This window comes from Ceratotherium simum, chromosome 32 (genome assembly GCF_057802395.1).
Source record: "Ceratotherium simum simum isolate JZ-2026a chromosome 32, ASM5780239v1, whole genome shotgun sequence".
NCBI classification, from domain to species: domain Eukaryota; kingdom Metazoa; phylum Chordata; class Mammalia; order Perissodactyla; family Rhinocerotidae; genus Ceratotherium; species Ceratotherium simum.
In genome coordinates this window covers 18,587,799-18,605,694 of record NC_141931.1, presented here as the reverse complement: position 1 = coordinate 18,605,694, position 17,896 = coordinate 18,587,799, and the positions used below count along the sequence as shown (strand labels likewise).

Sequence of the window (17,896 nt, the reverse complement as noted above, 5' to 3'; positions counted from 1 at the left end):
TTTTTTACAATTCTACTAACGCAAAAAAAATATCAACTTTACTCTTTGAAGAAATAAAATAATGACTTATAAAGGATATATTTTGGAATCCACCATGAAAGGAGACTTTTTCCTCCTTCCGAGAAATATATTTTTAATTTAATAATGTAAGTGTATGGGATATAAGGTTTGAGAGACAAATTTATTTTGTAGCTAACAGTTCAGGAATTCATTCTTTATGCCCAATGAATTATGTATATCACATTAAATATGTATTTTCAAAACATGCTGATTAAAACATAAACAATAAATTCCAGCTTCTTTTATAACAGTTCTGAAATTACGCTGCTGTTCAGACATTGTAAGTATAACAGTAAACTGAAAATTCTAATCTTGGTTTTAACAACATAACAGTTTCTAGCAAATCAGCCTTTGAAATTCAAGCAATGTAATACATCAAGATTCAAAAATCAAAGACTTATATTCCGATTAACCTTATCTTTTGTGCAAAAAAAAAAATCTTTTTTTATTTTGGGAATTCTATTTGAAGTCAGTTGCTACGGATTTTATTTTCAAGGCCAAAACTATAGCCTAAAGTACTATATACTGACAAAGTATTTTAAAAATTTATAAAGTTTTAGGCCATGAAAATACTAACTCTTCTTCAATATTTTAGGGAAATCATTTTTATAGACAGAACAAATGAAAATAATATGATTGCTATGATGTACCTATCTATAGTATAAAATGTTATAACTCAACAGGATCATTGTATTAGAAAGATGTCACGATCATTAATTCCTAATTTTCTGAAAGTCAGGGAACATCTATTATGTTTTCTTGAAAATAAAGATAGTCAAAAGGGTACTGCTGTGTAACCTACTCATGTTCTGAATTCATTTTTATTTTGGATATTTATAGCAATTTACATGAACAAAGAGTTAAGAGGTAACCGATCATGCCTCATTACATAGAGTACAGATACTAGAAAACAAAGAGTTAAGTATGAAACGTTTGAACATGTCCCTCTAAGGAATTGGTAAAGTAGTCTATGTTACCTGAACAGGTGCAATAACAGCACAGGGGCCACCTTCAAACTGTTCTAATGCAGATCCCTCTGATTCACTAAACACAAACCCTAAAAATGAAAGCAAGTAGCAAAGATTAAAAATATAATTCAAGTAGCAGCTAAAAGAATTTTTAATGTACTTTGAGAAAGATCACTTATCACAACAGTAAAATATCTTCAAGTCAGTTGGGTACAGTGGTTCTTAACTTTTCGGGGGATCAAGGGACTCTCTGAAAAAAGATATGGAGCCTATGCCCTCCTCCCCACCGCCAAATGCACATAAACACACATACACATATACATGTCCACTCGCACAAACAAAATTTTGCACCCAGGGACCCCTGTAAGTGGACTAGGGGGATAAAATGTGGACATTAGTAAAAGGATACTAAATTGGACTTTTAAATAATTTAACGTACTTGAAGAAAGCTAGTCTATCTACTGAATTCAAAGAGAATTTTTAGGACCCCTTCCATACAGAATCTTTCTTCATTCGAATCTCTGAGTCACATTCTATAAGCTAAAAATTAAATGGCATCATAGACAGTGAATGAGCTCATCTTGACTCTATCTTAATTTAAATATTACCCAACTAGTATTGACTGAGAGCAGTGACTAGAAGTTCCCGCAGAGAGCACTGACACACTGCAGAGAGCACAGGGTCAGAAGTCAGGAGAAATGAGTTACTATCTGTATAACCTTCAGGAAATCATTTCACCTTTCTAGGCCTCAATGTACTTATCTTTAAAATGATCACTTCTGATTCAACATGCTAGGAATATGTAAAGCTTCATTTACGGTTATAATTCAGTCATTCACCCAACAAACATTTAATGAACATCAGATAGCATACCAAGCTTCTAGGATATATGCATGAACGACAAAGTCGCAGGTCTGCAGGAGCCAACAGTCCGGGTAAAGATGGACATACAAACAAATAATTACTAAAATAAAGGAATAAATGAATGTTAACAACAGAAATATGAAGAGTGTGGTGGATACAGAAAGGAATGACTTACTGTGCTTGAGTCAAGTCATAACAGGGGACTTCGAGGCTGATCTTGAATAGGAATTTGCCAGAGAGGCAAGGGTGGGAGAATGACTTTCAGGTAAAGAAAATAACTTTATTAAAGGAAAAAGGGTTGGTAAGAGCAGGTCGAGTTCATAGACCAGAGGGAAATTTAACGTAGCCAAAGGGTAGTATTGGGGTGGGATGGGGGAGATGGTAAACGGGAGGAAGAGAAGCTGACAAGAGGTTAATATTGGGAAGGACCAGACCAGGACAAGTATTAATCAAAGTAGTAATGTGATCATACTGGGTTTGTTTTTGATTTCCTTTTAAAGGACCAGTGTGGGGATGAGGCTGTTTCAACAGCCATATAGAGACGGTGCCAACCTAATAAAAGCAACATTAGTGTGGAAGGAAACTATATCTAAACAATATTTCTGAGGTAAAAAATAAGATTTGATGAGTATGTGCAAGTGGGGCAAAGGCTTTGTACAAAAGAAATTAGAGCTGACTCTGAAGTTTCTAGCTTGAGACACTAGGTGATGGCGAGTGAGATAAGAAATAGTGTAGAGGATCCCATTCCATCCCACCTCTTCTCTCTTTACCTTTCAATATCTCTTTTTAATAGCATTTAAAAATGTGTCTCACATATTTAAAAACAAAAGCAAAAAAATCCTCTTTAAGATTTCACCAAAAGCTCCCTAGTATTTACTCAAAGGAGCTGAAAACTTATATCAACACAAAAACCTGCACACTGATGTTTATGGCGCCTTTATTCATAATTGCCAAAGCCTGGAAGCAACCAAGATGTCCTTCAGTAGGTGAATGGATAAATAAACTGTGGTACATCCAGACAATGAAATATTATTCAGTGCTAAAAATAAAAGAGCTGCATGAAAAGACATGGAGGAAGCTTAAATGCATATTACTAAATGAAGAAATCAATCTGAAAAGGCTACAACCTGTATGATTCCAACTATATGACATTCTGGAAAAGGGAAAACTATGGAGAAAGTAAAAGGATCCATGGTTGCCAGGGGGTGGGGGTTGGGGGGAGGGATGAGAGATAAATACATAGAGCACAGAGGGTTTTTAAGGCTGTGAAAATACTATGACACCACAACGACGGCTACATGTCATTATATATTTGTCCAAACCCATAGAATGGACAACACCAAGAGTGAACTGCAATGTCAACTACGGACTTTGGGTGATTATAATGTATCAGTGTAGGTTCATCAGTTGTAACCAATGTACCACCCTGGTGGGGGTTACTGATAATGGGGAAGACTATGCACGTCGTGGCAGCAGGAGGTATACGGGAAATCTCTGTACTCTTCATAGATATTCCCTGACAAACCCATCTAAGTAGGTCTCTCCTCCCATCCCCCAGCACAACAAGTACTATTATAATCTCTAATTATACTGTTGTTTGTTTACTTGTTTATTATTTGTCTTGCCTTACAGGTACCTTGTCTGTTCTACTGACCACTGTTTTCCTGTATGTTACACAGTTAATAAACGTTTGTTGACGTTATGGGAGGGAAGATAATGGGGGAGTTTGTTTCTAAGAATGCCAAGTTTACTTTCAAAAATGTGAGACAACCATTTGGCAACATTTAGAAGTGGGAAATATGGGTCTGGAGCTCAGGGCAGGGGTTAGGATTAGAGATAGCAATTTGAATCATCGTAAACATGGCAGTTGAAGTGAATGAGAACATGTAGAACAAAGATAATGAAGTTGGGAACATTAACAAGTGAGCAAAGGCTGAGTCAGCAGAGGAGACTGACAAAGATTAGAAAGGTAAGAGGAAAACACACTGAGGTCCTAGAAAGAAAATCAGGAAGCAAAGAGTAGTTGCCTGTTACAAATGCTGCTGAGTAGAGCAAAAACATAAAATACTGGATTAAGCATGTTACTGGGAATACTGAAATAAGAAATCTAGAGCACAAGGGAGAGCAGCCACATTTAAAGGGTTGAGGTATGATTCAGAACACAAGGAGAAAGAGTAAATGCAAACTATTTGTTAAACAAGTGAAGGAAAAAGATGACAGCATGAAAGGTAGCTGTATAAAGAATTACTATTTTTCTAGACTGAAAGGCATGAGTTTTGAAAAAGGAAAAGAATGATTATATGGGAAAGGGGATGTTTAAGGACTCCAAGTCCCGAAAGGGCTGAGAAAGTGTGAGGTGGTGGTGGTGGGACTGGATAAAGAGAGGTTCTCAAAGTGTGGTCTACAGACCCCTGGAAGTCCTAGACACCCTTTTGGGGGCCTGCTGGAGGTTAAAATCATTTTCACAGTAATACTAAGACATTATTTGCTGTTTCACTGTGCTGACATCCACAGGGATGGTACAGAAGCATTAGTGGGTTAAACTGCTGGTGCCTTAGCAGACCCCAAGGCAGTGACATCAAGCTGTACCAGCAGTCACTGTACTAGCAAACACCACCGTCCTCTCTCAAACACACAGAAAAAGCCAATTTAACTTCAGAATGCCCTTACTGATGCTGATTTTATTAAGTCTTGACCTTGAATATAATCTTTTTAAAATACACTTTGTGTGACAAAATGGAAATTACCCATAAAGCACCTCTGCTACGTACCTTGGATGATGACTGACAGATGTCTCAAGGAAAAGCACATGTGTAATTTTTTGAATTGCAAGCTGAACTAACCGCTTTTTTGTGGAGTGTTGTTTTTACTTTGAAGAGCTACTGACAAACTATGATTACTCAAACTTGGGTATTTGGCAGACGTTTTCTCAGAAATTAATGAAGTGAGCCTGATACTTCAAGGAAAACAACTGACAATATTTTTGCCAGTGATAAAATTTCAAGCTTTCAAGCAATAACTAAAATTTTGGAAAACTTGTGCCCAACACTGCCGCTTGACAGCTTCTCAAGACTTAAGAGATTTTTCTGATGAGATCAGTGGTGATAGTAATAAATGTGACTTTTGATAATGTACAACGAAATGTGTTAACATTTGGAAGATCTGCATAAACCAGTGGACCAATAACTTCCAAATGAGCAATGCACGCTATTGGAAATTAACGCATGGGTAAAAGATCCACTCAAAGTTCAAGACAAACCAAGGGATTTCAATTAAACAGAATATGAAAAGTTCACTGATGTGGATTCGGATTCCGTACTATAACTGACCTCTAAGAAACTACCAATTGTTGAGTTTTGATGTAGTATCAAAGAACATCCACAATTATCTAAAACTCCTACCTTGCCAATTACATATCTGTGGGAGGCTGTATTTTCTACATACACTTCAACTAAAACAACATATTGCAAAAGACTGAATGGAGAAGCAAGAGTGAGAATCCAGCTGCCTTCTAATAAGCTAGACATTAAAGATTTATGAAAATGTAAAACAATGCCACAGGCCTCATTAATTTTTTTATTTTCCATATTGAAGTCCTTAATAATTTTTAAGCATGTAATGGAGCCCTGAGTTAAAAAACACGAGAGCCACTGGCCTAGGAAAAAAAGTAAATCTTAGCAGGCTTCTAAGTTAAATACACAGGCAAAGAGGAAGTGAAGATATTACTGACTGAGAGTGAGGGGAATGAGATGGGGAGAGAATTGAGGAGAATGTTAGTTCTGAAAACATAAAAACAGCTGACAGGATAAAGAACTAAGACAAACACTGAGGGCTCAGCTAAGGTTTAATTACTACATTTGTATTGATGCTAACCACAATTTTCTCCAGCAGTACACAGCAGCCTGGGAGAAATAGACTAAACGACAGGCTAAATGGAGGATCAGAAATAGGTACAGTGGATGGGACAAATTTAATAAGGATAAATGAGAACTAAGGGTGCAGGTATCACGTCAAGACAACCAAATCTGAGGTCCAATCTAGGAACAAGAGGTGAAGCCAAGAGGCCTCCACTCTTTGCCTAGCTCTTCTCCTACTGGAATAAGGAAAGGGTCCTTGGTGTTGAGCATAAGTGTAGAGGGGAAACTAGGCTCTGCCAAACTTTCAGAGTACGTAATAAACATGAACCAGTAAAGGATTCTTGCCTTCCTTAAAATTACTAATAATGTAATGTAATTTTCAAGATCCATGGGTGGGGCTTATAGTTTGAAATGCATTATAGCGAGTTGCTTTAGATACTTTAGATATAAAAACCCCATGGAGAGAATTCTAGGCAGATCTGCTTTATGCCAAATTCTGTTTAATTATAGTATACATGTTTGAGTGTGTAACTGATAACAAACAAAGGCTATTAGAGCTTAAAACGAAATAAAGTCAGCTAAATGGAAATTACATATTCTATCCTAAAACAGAAGTATCCTTTATAATAAGGTTTCACTGGAGTTTGACTTTTTTAGGATATAGAGTTATTTCTCTTATCAAGTGTTCCCATATTATAATTATTTCCTAGTTTTAAAAGAAATTAACTTATCACAAATGGCTGTTTTTTTATTCTGATTAGACCTGAAATTAGCCATCTAAAGCATCTGATCCTAAATATACGATTTTCTATCAGATTCCACAGTACTACAAACATAGCAGTCTTTCTCAGTTTTATAGCTCATAACTAATGTAAACCTGAGCCATGAACCTCTTTGCAATTTTCCAGTCTTTTAAATGACTTACTATGCATATATACATTATTCAAACCAGTTTGACAACTACTGCCTCTATGATTCTAGCTCCCATGTGAACAAAAGGCCATAGAAAGACTTGGTTAGTCATTACAAGTTGGATGATACTGGTTGAGTAAAATCCAGACTGAGCCTTAGTTTTCTCTTCTATAAAAATGTGGATAACTACATTTACCCTTTGCTATTCTTAGGGTTGTTGCAAGGATTAAATAAGATTTTCAAAAACTATAAAGCATAATACAAATGTAAGATATTATGATAGCTACTTTGAACTAAAGAACACGTTATGTATTCCAAGTACCAAGAAATTAACTTTGTCATATAAGCTTACAAATTGTTGAGTTTAAAAAAATTGAATTTTAGGAGAATTATGATTTAGGTAGCTTGGAGGAAGAAAAATCAATACTTGAGAGAAATAAAAGCCTTCCAACAACAGCAAAAATCTCTGAAATGATATGATCCAGAGTATTAACTTATGCTCACTTTGAAAGAAAAATTAATGATACTGGTGTATCATTTTATTACTTTGGAAAAATGTTAAATCACATTATAATAAACATCTAAACATACCTTTGAACTTTAATCCAAATGTATTAACTCCTAAATACATTTTATACTTATATTTTAATTGATCCCTCACTTTCCTAAATTAATTGTTAAATCTCATTTTTTTCATATTATGTAACAAAAATCCTTCTATACTGAAAGTCCAAAATGCTAATTTCTATCAACTACAGCTCCATTTCCCAAAAAAACATAGTAACATTGGGTTTCTCTCTTTCTGGCTAATCTCTAGGTAAAACAATAAAATAACTTAAAGCTTGGAGGAAGGGGGGAAAAAAAAGAAGAAATGGTTTCTCAGAGTTTATAATCGAGATCAGGGGTTGGCCTGTTTTGTAAATGCAGTTTTGGAATAGAGCCACACCCATATTATCTAGGGCTGCTTTTCCTGCAATGGCAGAGATGAGAATTGAGACAGAGACAATAGAAGCCACTGGCCCTTTACAGAGAAAGTCTGCCAAACACTGAGCTAGACAATCAAATCCAAATTCCCAACAGGTCAAAATGTTTTCATTTATAACAAGATGAATACTTACTTCTGTTAGATCTAGATTATTTTTACCTTGGTCCTGCTGGTATGTGGGCAATCTGACCCATCCTACCATCTCCACTACTCCTGTCCTGGTCCAAGCCACCATCTTTTCCTCCCTGGATCACTGCAATGTCTCTCATTTCATCTTGCTGTCTCACTCAATCCACTAGCCTATCCTCAAACACAGCAGTCAGATTAATCCTTTCAAAACTCATCATGTCGTGTCTTTCCTTTGCTCCAAACCTTCCAATGACTTCCCATTTCATTCAGAATAAAAGACAAACTCCTTACAATGACCTAGAAAGCCTTACACGACTTGGGCCATATTATTTGTACATCATCTTTCAATACTCTCCTTCCCTCATTCCTTCTCCAGTCAAACTAATCTCCTTCCTGTTCTTTGAATAAAAAGCCAGGCATGTTCTGCATTAAGTCTTTTATAATGGCCATTCTCTCTGCCTAGAACACTCTTTCTTCCGATACCTGCATAACTAATTCAGTTACTTCAAGCATTTGCTCAAATCTCATCTTAAAATGAGACCTATCGAGGCTACCCCATCCCATAACTCCCTATTTCTTTACCTTCTAACTATTATATATACTTAATTTATGCTATATTACATTTATTATTTGCCTTCCCTCCCACCCTACCAAGTCTGAGCTGCAGGGCCCTGGAACACTGTTGTAGTTTGTGGAAAGAAGGGGAGGGAGGATAAATGGTGCTTATGAATAAGAAGGTAGAAAATACATGATTTTCTTTAAAAAGTATTATAGGAAATTGAGCAGGAGGGAAGCAGGCAGGAGTAGAGGCTAAATTTTCAAGTTAAAAAAACCAACAACTTCAAACCTTTAAATTACGTGACTTATTGCCTTTGAAATAAAAACTGGCCCCAAAACAAAAAAAAGACCACAAAAAAAACCTTTTTTTTTTTTTAAAGAAAAAGGATTCGCAGAAGAGAATTATCTGAAACTGCCAAATGAATTAAAAAAAAAACAAACCATGTGCCACTCCTGTAGCTTAATTACTTTAACATATCATCTAAAAGTGCCAAATCAATTAAAAGAGGGAAAAAACCCCCCAACTATGTGCTGCAGCGTCTCCTGCAGCTTTTACTGTTTTAACACAGCCAAAGAATTTAACATGACCAATCAATACAGTTTCATAAATGGAGTATCCCTGGACATAATTTTATAAACATTCATCCCACACAACTTACACCTATAACTTGCTTCCAAAAGACTAATAAGATTACAGTTGTCAATTAAAAGCACAGTTATAGACTACGAAATAAAGCCAAAGTTGATGTCACATTGTGAATGCAGTAAGGCAAGTGCAGCAAAGGAGTGTCTTGTGCCTACTCCCATAATCCCAAATGACCGCCACAGCAATCTTTAGCAACGATTTCTGCCTCTACACATTAATAAATAATACAACAGTTAACACAGCAAAACCAGTAACAACATCTCTCTGATTCAGAGGTGGTAACTTAAAAAATATATATTTGGTTGCCTTAAAATCTTGATCAATGTAAAACCTTGAAGAATTACAGACCCCCAATATAACTGCACTCTCTGAAAAGTAACAAAAGAAAGAAATTCTTTATTTTGAAATGGTATTGATTGAATGAATACTGAAGGAACTTCTGCATAACTAAAAGATGGCAGAGGATTCTAACATGTCATTATAAAGTCTATTTTAAATAATGGCTAACCTTCAAATAAACAATAATTTCTTGTTATTGTCAGGGCACAGCCAGAGAGTGATCTGTGGCTTAGTCTACAATTAAACACTTCTTAAATTCAGCTACCATTTTCTGAGTGTTTACTATGTGTCAGATATTGTGCTAAGTGCCTGAGTGTACTTACATGCCTTTAATCCTCACAACAACCCTATAAGGTTGACACTACTATTATCTGCATTTTACAGAGAAGGAAACTGAGGCTTAAACACGTTAAATATCTTGAACCTAGAACCCTAGTATGACTATTCCAAAGCCTGCTTTTACCATTACTAGAACTGCCTCTCTAAATTCTCCTTGAATCTGCATCACAGTATTAATATAAACAAGGCTAAATATTACCTTATTTTATGCTGAAAACAATTAATGTTGACTAATTACAACAGAAAGTAAAATTTTTGTTAGTCCTTCACAGTCTTGTGTACTTTAGGGCTGTTCACTGTTAAGATAAATAAGTCAAAGTGGAAAGTAAGCTTTAAAATAAAATCTGCAAATGCGGGTGTCCAAGTGACATAATTAAATGTGTAAAAAGAGCCAAACTAATTACATGTAGGCTTTGAAACTCAGAGGAAATGAATGAAAACAGAGCTGTATTAGGAATTGGGTGACTTGGAATTGACTCCCAGTTCTATGAGTTTGTGCAACTTTGGCCTGCTCATTTAGCCTTCATGACTCATTTTTCTCATCTGCAAAACAAGAGTGATGGACTAAACAACCTGACTGCAATACATTATGATTCTAATTTTACCAGCTCTTAAAAAAGACATATTTGGGAGGGAAAAGGGATTACTTAAACCCTAATTTTGGGTTACATTATGACTTAGATTTACTACCCAAAATTCCCCCAAATCCTTTGAGAATAGGTATTCTCTAAATAAATATTTTGACAATCGTAATAAACAGCTATTATTTACTCGCCTGTGATATTTTACACATATACATTACCAATCCTTCTGACTTCAAAGACGATGCTCTTAATCTCACTCAACTTCACCATAGATCACCTTAAGTAATGTGTCTGTTGTGTTTTAATATTAAAACTTAAGAACTAGGGATAATTACTCGTATAATGTGCCCAGTACAGGAATTCAATGAATGGTAATTTTTATTTCATTATTATTCATATTATTCATCAAAATCCTTACATAACTCAAAACCATGTCTGAATAATTAGACGGGCACAGTCTTCTCCTAACTGAAACAGATGCTAAACCGCCTCAAAACCAGGCAGGCTTTGCGTCCAGAGAACACTTTATGGCAGGCAACATAATATTTACGCACCGAGCACCACGCCCAACCACATAATTAAAACACAAACAACAAAACTGCTTTCTGGAATTAGCACTTTTGACTTTCCTGTGGACCTCCCTCTGTCCGAAATCAGACCAAACAGCAGCAGCAGGAAGCCTTGTTAGGGGGTAAAGATCCAACCGGCCACAGCACTTCTTGAGAAATGGACACCGGGGCACAGGGCACACCTTCATGTCACACACTGCAGCCCAACAACCAGCCCGTCTCCGCTCCAGCAGAAGGGCAGCCCAGGGAGTGGCAGAGGCGGGTCGGGCGGGTCTGTAGTGGACAGCTGTAGCCATTCTCCTGCTCGACCTCTCCCCCCGGGGGCGGCAGGGCGTGTCTAGCAAGTCCAATTTCAGAGCTGGGCTTGGGAATGGGGACAGAGCGCAGGGCACGCGAGGGGGCTGGCGCGAGAGGAGCCACAGCTGGACTCTCGCAGGGCAAAGGCAGCGCGGCCGGAGGGGAGAGCCCGGCCCGGGTACCTTGCGTCCAGCGGCAGAAGATGGTGTCGGAGAGCCCGGGGCTGCTCTTGGTGCCCCACACCAGCTCCATCAGCTCTTTAGTCAGTTCGGACATGATGGGCTAGCGGCGAGCGGGTCTTCGCTTTCACGGCTCCTGCCCCGGAACATGGGGAAGGGGCGGCCTCGGAGACAGGAGAAGCGGGACGGCAGCGGCAAAGGAGCTCGGTCAGACGGGAGGGAGGCGAAACGAGACGGAGCGACTTGCAGGGACCGCGCCTGTCAAGCCCGCTCCCAGCGGCCGCACAGAGTTTCCCGTACCGGAAGTGCCGGGCCACTTCCGGCTCCTCTCTCGCTACCGCCCCCACACCCGGAGGGCCTGGGAGGCGCCTCCCCGGAAGCGGAAGTGGGGGGTGGGAATTGTTGAGGACCGCTGTGGAGGCCAGAGGCCTCCGTGAGCCTAGTCCCCTGCTCCTTGGTGGGGTGGTCGCTTTTGTGTTGGCGGGCACGCCACGTCCCGTGGGCACTGGCATACTCCTGCCATCCTGGAACACCTCCTCCCACTGCGTGCTGCTCTGGTCTTGATGGAGGCTCTGAGGCCCAAGCCCTAGGGCCTAGAACATAGCCTGTTCCTTAAAATTTATAATATTGATTATGCTACACTACAGCTATAAGACGAAGGTTGAGTCTCAATGAAGAAACATCCATGTCTGTGTAGAGAGCTGCGGATGAATCCAAGACTGTCAGCCTCTGTGCCTGGATGAATGGTATAAAGTTGAACCAACTATTAAAAATATAACTGAAGTGTGGCTTAATGTGCATTAAAAATGTCTCTACCACGTGTAATGCAGAAGTACAAAGCTGTTTATAGGAAAACAGAGTCAAAGCAGCCTCTTCCTAAATGGGAGAGCATATTCATCTCCAGTTTTTGAGACCGTAGAGTGTATGGGGGCAATACCTGAACTAAAGTCCAGGTTTTAATTATTGACAAACCTTCAGTTAAGTTTAGTTGGTGTGAAAACTTCGATTTGTGCAGCTTAAAAAGAAGAGAACTTATATGGGCTGACCTTTGAATTGAAAACAAAAGGGCAAAATCTGATAGGTTCCTTCCAGGTTGCAAATAAGAGCGTTTTGCTGATTTATACTTTATTTCCGACTTAAGCAACCTTTATTGTTAAGAGGAATTGTTCAAAGTGCCTGAACCATATCCATAGCCTTCTTCCTAATTTTTATTCTCTTTAAAATACCCTTTACCCTATTTTTGCAAACCAAATCTTACCCATTCTTCAAGACATGGTATAAATGCCTCATTGTAATAAAGCTTTCTCCAGTCATTACAATCTAAAGTAAAAACTTTAGCTTCTGAAATTTCATAGTACCTCATCCGTAACTTGCCTGTGACAATTATTGTCATCCTTGTATTTGCAAAGAATTATTTACTCTTCTCCTGGGATATAAATGTATGGAAACCGAGGACCTGTCTTATTCATAGTAACCAGTATGGAGACTTGAACATTGCTGGATCTCGATAAGTATTAGTTGAAGGAATGAAACTTGCCTCTACTGATACTTAAGAATTCACTGTCTTTCAGCAAGTGAGGGACCAGGGGAAGTAGTATTGACTGGTCTAATTAAAAATCTTATATTTGCGTGGTGATTTACAATTTACATAATTATTTCACTTTCTGAAAGATATAGAAGGGTCTAGGTTGATAGAGCCTGTAAGTGGCAGACTTCTAAGTTTGAAGGTGTTTGTCACGTTTGTTTTCCTTCCATTAATATATGGAAATATTAATGGCATAGTAAATGTAACACCATATCACATTTGTTTTCTTTCTATTAATATACAGATAGTAGTTATAGATTTGATTATCTATAGATATAGAGAAAAAGCTATACTTTCAAAATGTATTTTTAAAATGGAATATTTCTTGAACTGTGATTTTTCTTAGTTTCCAGCTATGGTGAAGCTGGCAAAATCTTGGATAAACATTGATATGTATGTCCTTTCCACCTTTAGGTTATATTCTTTATTTGCAATGTTTAAAAATTTTTAATTAGCAGCACATACTGTTAACAAGGAATATTTTTTTTATTTTTTTTTTTGTGAAGGAGATCAGCCCTGAGCTAATATCCATGTTAATCCTCCTCTTTTTGCTGAGGAAGACTGGCTCTGAGCTAACATCTATTGCCAATCCTCCTCCTTTTTTTTTCCCCAAAGCCCCAGTAGATAGTTGTATGTCGTAGTTGCACATCCTTCTAGTTGCTGTATGCGGGACTCAGCCTCAGCATGGCCAGAGAAGCGGTGCATTGGTGCACGCCCGGGATCCGAACCCGGCCCGCCAGTAGCGGAGCGCACGCACTTAACCACTAAGCCGCGGGGCCGGCCCAACAAGGAATATTTGATAAATGTTACATTGTTTATGTTGGTTAATTATTTGTGAGTTATAACATTTAAATTGTGAACTTGCTTACACTACAATAGAAATGCAAATTAATACTCATTTAAAATTCTCTTTTTCAGTAATTATATATAAAAATAATAAATATTGGAAGCAGTCAAGTTTGTTGCATCTGGTACAGGACAAAAATGCCTTTCTCTTTTATTAGAATAACTTGAAAATTGTGTAAATTTTCTTTGAAGTTTTTATATTGCTCCACATTTTAGCATATTATTTTTTTTCCTAGGACCACATATGGTTTTGATTAAACTGATGCATATCATTAAGTTGTATGTAGGTTACATGAATAACCTTTAGTCCTAAAAAATCAGAAACTTCTTGTTCATAGGTAGGTTTTATCAGTAATACTTCTCTTTCTTTCAAATTCAAGTCAGGGCACTTCCATAAAACTGGGCTGAGATTTCCATCATGATTAATTATCTTTAGCCAGCTTTACTACTTCACAGCAACAGAATTAATTACTCATTGTCAAACCCTAACTCTGTGTTTATTTTCCTGTCTTTCCCAAAATTTCCCTGTCAAATAAAAGCACAAAAGTTTCATTACCCGGTTCCTAGTAACTAGCGTGAAAAGAACACATTCTCCAAGTGGAAGCCCTTAACTCCTGATTTAGTGTATTCGCACCACCACTTATCTAGGAGAAACCAAATCTTTCAAAAACTTGCCCTGCAATGAGATTAGTAAGTTCTAGGCAGATTACTAGAACAATCCCATACTATTTCATTTATATGCCCTTTGTCTTCCAATAACAGTATAAATCTTTTAAACAAATGACACTCTTTCCTTTGCATCATCCTAACCTCATCTCAGCAGAATAATTTTCCTATCAAGCATACCAAGTTCCTTTGAAACTCACCACTGTCATACTCAAGTATGGCATAGTGCATCGTTTCCCGAAGCATCTCCTACTAGCATTAATACATGGTGGAAAAGGGATTCTATCATTAAATGCTGGATTAAGTAAGGTTAAACAAGTTGTTCACTGCAACTCTACAAGAGAGGGGATTATATTCAGGGTTAAAAGACACATTTGAATCATTTTATTCACTGATCTTCTCACATAATTAATGTTCTGCAGAATACTGTTTGGGAATTGCTGGTATAATGGAATAGACTTTTGATTGGAATTAGAAAATCTGAATGTTAGCTCTTATTTGGGTACTAATTGTGACCTTGGATGAATCACTTAACTAGCTATACTGTGCTTTCTTCATCTATAAATTAAGAGGACTAAATTTAGATAATCTCTGAAGATCTCATTCACTTCTGATTCTGTCTACTTCTATGATTTAAAAAATTGGCTGTTTAGAAGTTAAAATATATGAAAAGAGTGGGAAGAAAAAGAAGGTTGAGCAAATATACAAAGTAAATAAATAATTTAGCATTATTCTTCACTAACAGATAGAATAAAAGAGGTTATACAACACATAACTTACTTGTGCTAACATTATGAAATGAGAAGATAAAATCCCAATTTGTATATTAATATGACTGCCTATATTAAGTGACCATATAATATTTATATAGTTGGATGTGTTATAGGCACCTCAAACTCAGTATGTGTCAAATCAAACATTTTTTTCCCCATAAAACCTGCTCTTCTTTCAATGTTTCGTAATAAGTGAATGGTATCATCATCTACAAAAAAGTGTATTTTTTAATGTTCTCAATTTCCATAAAATTATTAACCTCTTTGAGGCTCAGTTGTCACATTAATAAAATAAATTTATTAATAATAGTAATTATTGTAATTATACAATGATTACGGGATGTAACAGAACATTTTATGTAAAAGAAATATGCACATTGAAAAATACTGTTCTTATATTAGGTATATTAATGGTTTGAACTGAGAACTACAGGAGCAAAGATGGAAGATGAGTTACTCCAGCATTTGAACTAGAGAAAACTTCAGAGGAGTTTGAACTAGATAGAATTTTGACTAGAGAAGGAAGGGAGAATGTGCATTTTGGGCATGAAATACTATTGTGGCAGGAACCTGGCATTTGTGTCACTAGAGAGAGATAAGTCAGGAAAGTCAGATTAAGGAGGGTGCCATAGACTGAAATGTGTCCCCTCTGAATCCATATGTTGAAGCCCTAACCCCCAATGTGACTGTATTTAGAGATAGGGCCTTTAATGAGGCAATTAAGGTTAAATGAGGTCGCAAATATGGTGCTCTAATCAATTAGAACTAGTGTCCTCACAAGAAGAGGAAGAGACACCAGAGATCTCTCACCCCATGTGCACACAGACAAAAGAACATGTGAGGACACAGCAAGAAGGCGGCTTCTATAAGCTAAGAGAGACCTCACCGTTAACCAATGCTGATGGCATCTTGATCTTGTACTTGCAGCCTCCAGAACTTCGAGAAAATTAATTTCTGTTGTTTAAGCCACCCAATCTCTGCTATTTTGTCATGGCAGACTGAGCAGACTAAAATAGAGGGCCAAAATCTTAAGAACATTGAATACTGCCTTACATAATTATAGCAGCTAATAGTTGTTGATCAGCTTTGTGCAAGCTCTTTACGTGTATTACAATACAGAACACGCACAACTCTATAAAGTACTGCAACGATCTCCTAGAAGGATAAGGGCTTTGCCCTGGGTCATGCAGTAAATGGGAAAACTAGGATGCAAACCCAAGTTTTTCTAACTCAGAAGCTGTGCTGGAATAAGGTTCATAACACAGGTGATATGATTCCAGAGCCCATGACTCATAGCGTTAAGAACACTATGAACTTTAAATATAACAGGAGCTAGTTAAGATTTTTGAACAGGAGAGTGATAACATCATCCTTATCTTTTATAACGATAACTTGCAGTATGCAGTGAAGTGTGAATGATTTAAGGTGAGAAGGCCTGGAAACAGCTAAACCAGTTAGGAAGTTACTGCAATAATCCATGAAGAGATGCTTAGGGCTTGAATTAGAGCAGTAGCAGTGGCTATTTCAATGAGGGGCAAATTCCATGGACATTTTAGAAGTAGAATGGATAAAGTTTGGTGATTTACTAAGAAAGGCAGGCGATATTAAAAAGTTAATAAAATATAACTATGCTTAAATACAAGATTTGCATCTCTGTTAACCAGAAGCAGAACGGAAACACAAAAGGGATTAAAGCTTAGGCCTGATTGGTTCCAGGTGTGGAAATAAGAATAGATGAGTAGGAGTTTGACTTCTGAATGCTGAAGATTCCTGAAGCCACTACATGAAAACTGGGGTTGAGGGGGGCTACTCTCCTCCTGAAAGGAAGCAATGACCACTGTATAAAACTGTGTCCCTAGTAATAAAGAGAGGATAGAATAAGCAGATCTGAAAAGAATAGGGAGGAAGTGTATTAGTTTTCTATTCCAGTCATAACAAAATACCACAAAATTTCGTGGCTTAAACAACACAAATGCATTATCTTAGTTCTGTAGGTCAGAAGTCTGACATGGGTCTCACCAGGCTAAAGTCAAGGCAGTAGCAGAGCTGTTATCCTTTCTGTAGGCTTTGGGAAGGGTTCATTTCCTTGCCTTTTCCAGCTTCTCTGTAGAAGCCTGTGTTTCATGGCCTGTCACCTCCTTCCTCCATCTTTAAAGCTAGCAAAAGCTAGTTGAGTTCTTTTAACATCACATCACTCTGAGCTTCTCCTCTTGTCCCTCTTCCACTTTTAAGGACTCTTGTGATTACATTGAGCCCACCCAAGTACTCTGGGATAATCTTCTTATTTAAAGATCAGCTAATTAGCAACCTTAATTTCATCTACAACTTAATCCCCCTTTTCCATGTAGTCCACACAGGTTATATGCACAAGTTCCAGGGATTATGACATGGGCCTCTTTGGAGGAGGGCATTCTTCTGCCTACCACAGGGAATGAGAGATAATTAATGATCAGTGTCTTGGGGGTGTTGAGATGAAGATATTCATTAGGCAATTAAAATTTGGGGTCTAGCATTCATTCATCCAATAAACATTTACTGAGTGTCTGCTATGCGCAGGTATAGTTCTATATATATTGGGGATCCAGCAGTTAAAAAAAACTGACAAATATCCTTACCCTCATCAAATTTACATTCTAATGTGGATCACATACAAAAAAGATAAATGAAGTATATAGTGAGTTACGTTAAATCCTCTGGAGAAAGATAAAACAGAGAAAAGAGATAGAGTGCTGGGTGAGGA

At 37.5% G+C, this 17,896-nt stretch overlaps 1 protein-coding gene across 1 annotated transcript in view; it reads right to left on the bottom strand.

Moving 5' to 3' along the window:
- Positions 1-11,577, bottom strand: part of MINDY3 (MINDY lysine 48 deubiquitinase 3) — an 84,359-nt gene extending 72,782 nt beyond the window's left edge. The window contains exons 1-2 of the mRNA XM_004425337.3: positions 11,290-11,577; positions 1,038-1,117 (exon numbers count right to left, since the gene is read on the bottom strand). Of these exons, the coding sequence (XP_004425394.1) occupies positions 1,038-1,117; positions 11,290-11,383 (174 nt within the window). The 5' untranslated portion in view covers positions 11,384-11,577. The remainder of the gene's footprint in view (positions 1-1,037; positions 1,118-11,289) is intronic.
- Positions 11,578-17,896: the final 6,319 nt, after the last annotated feature.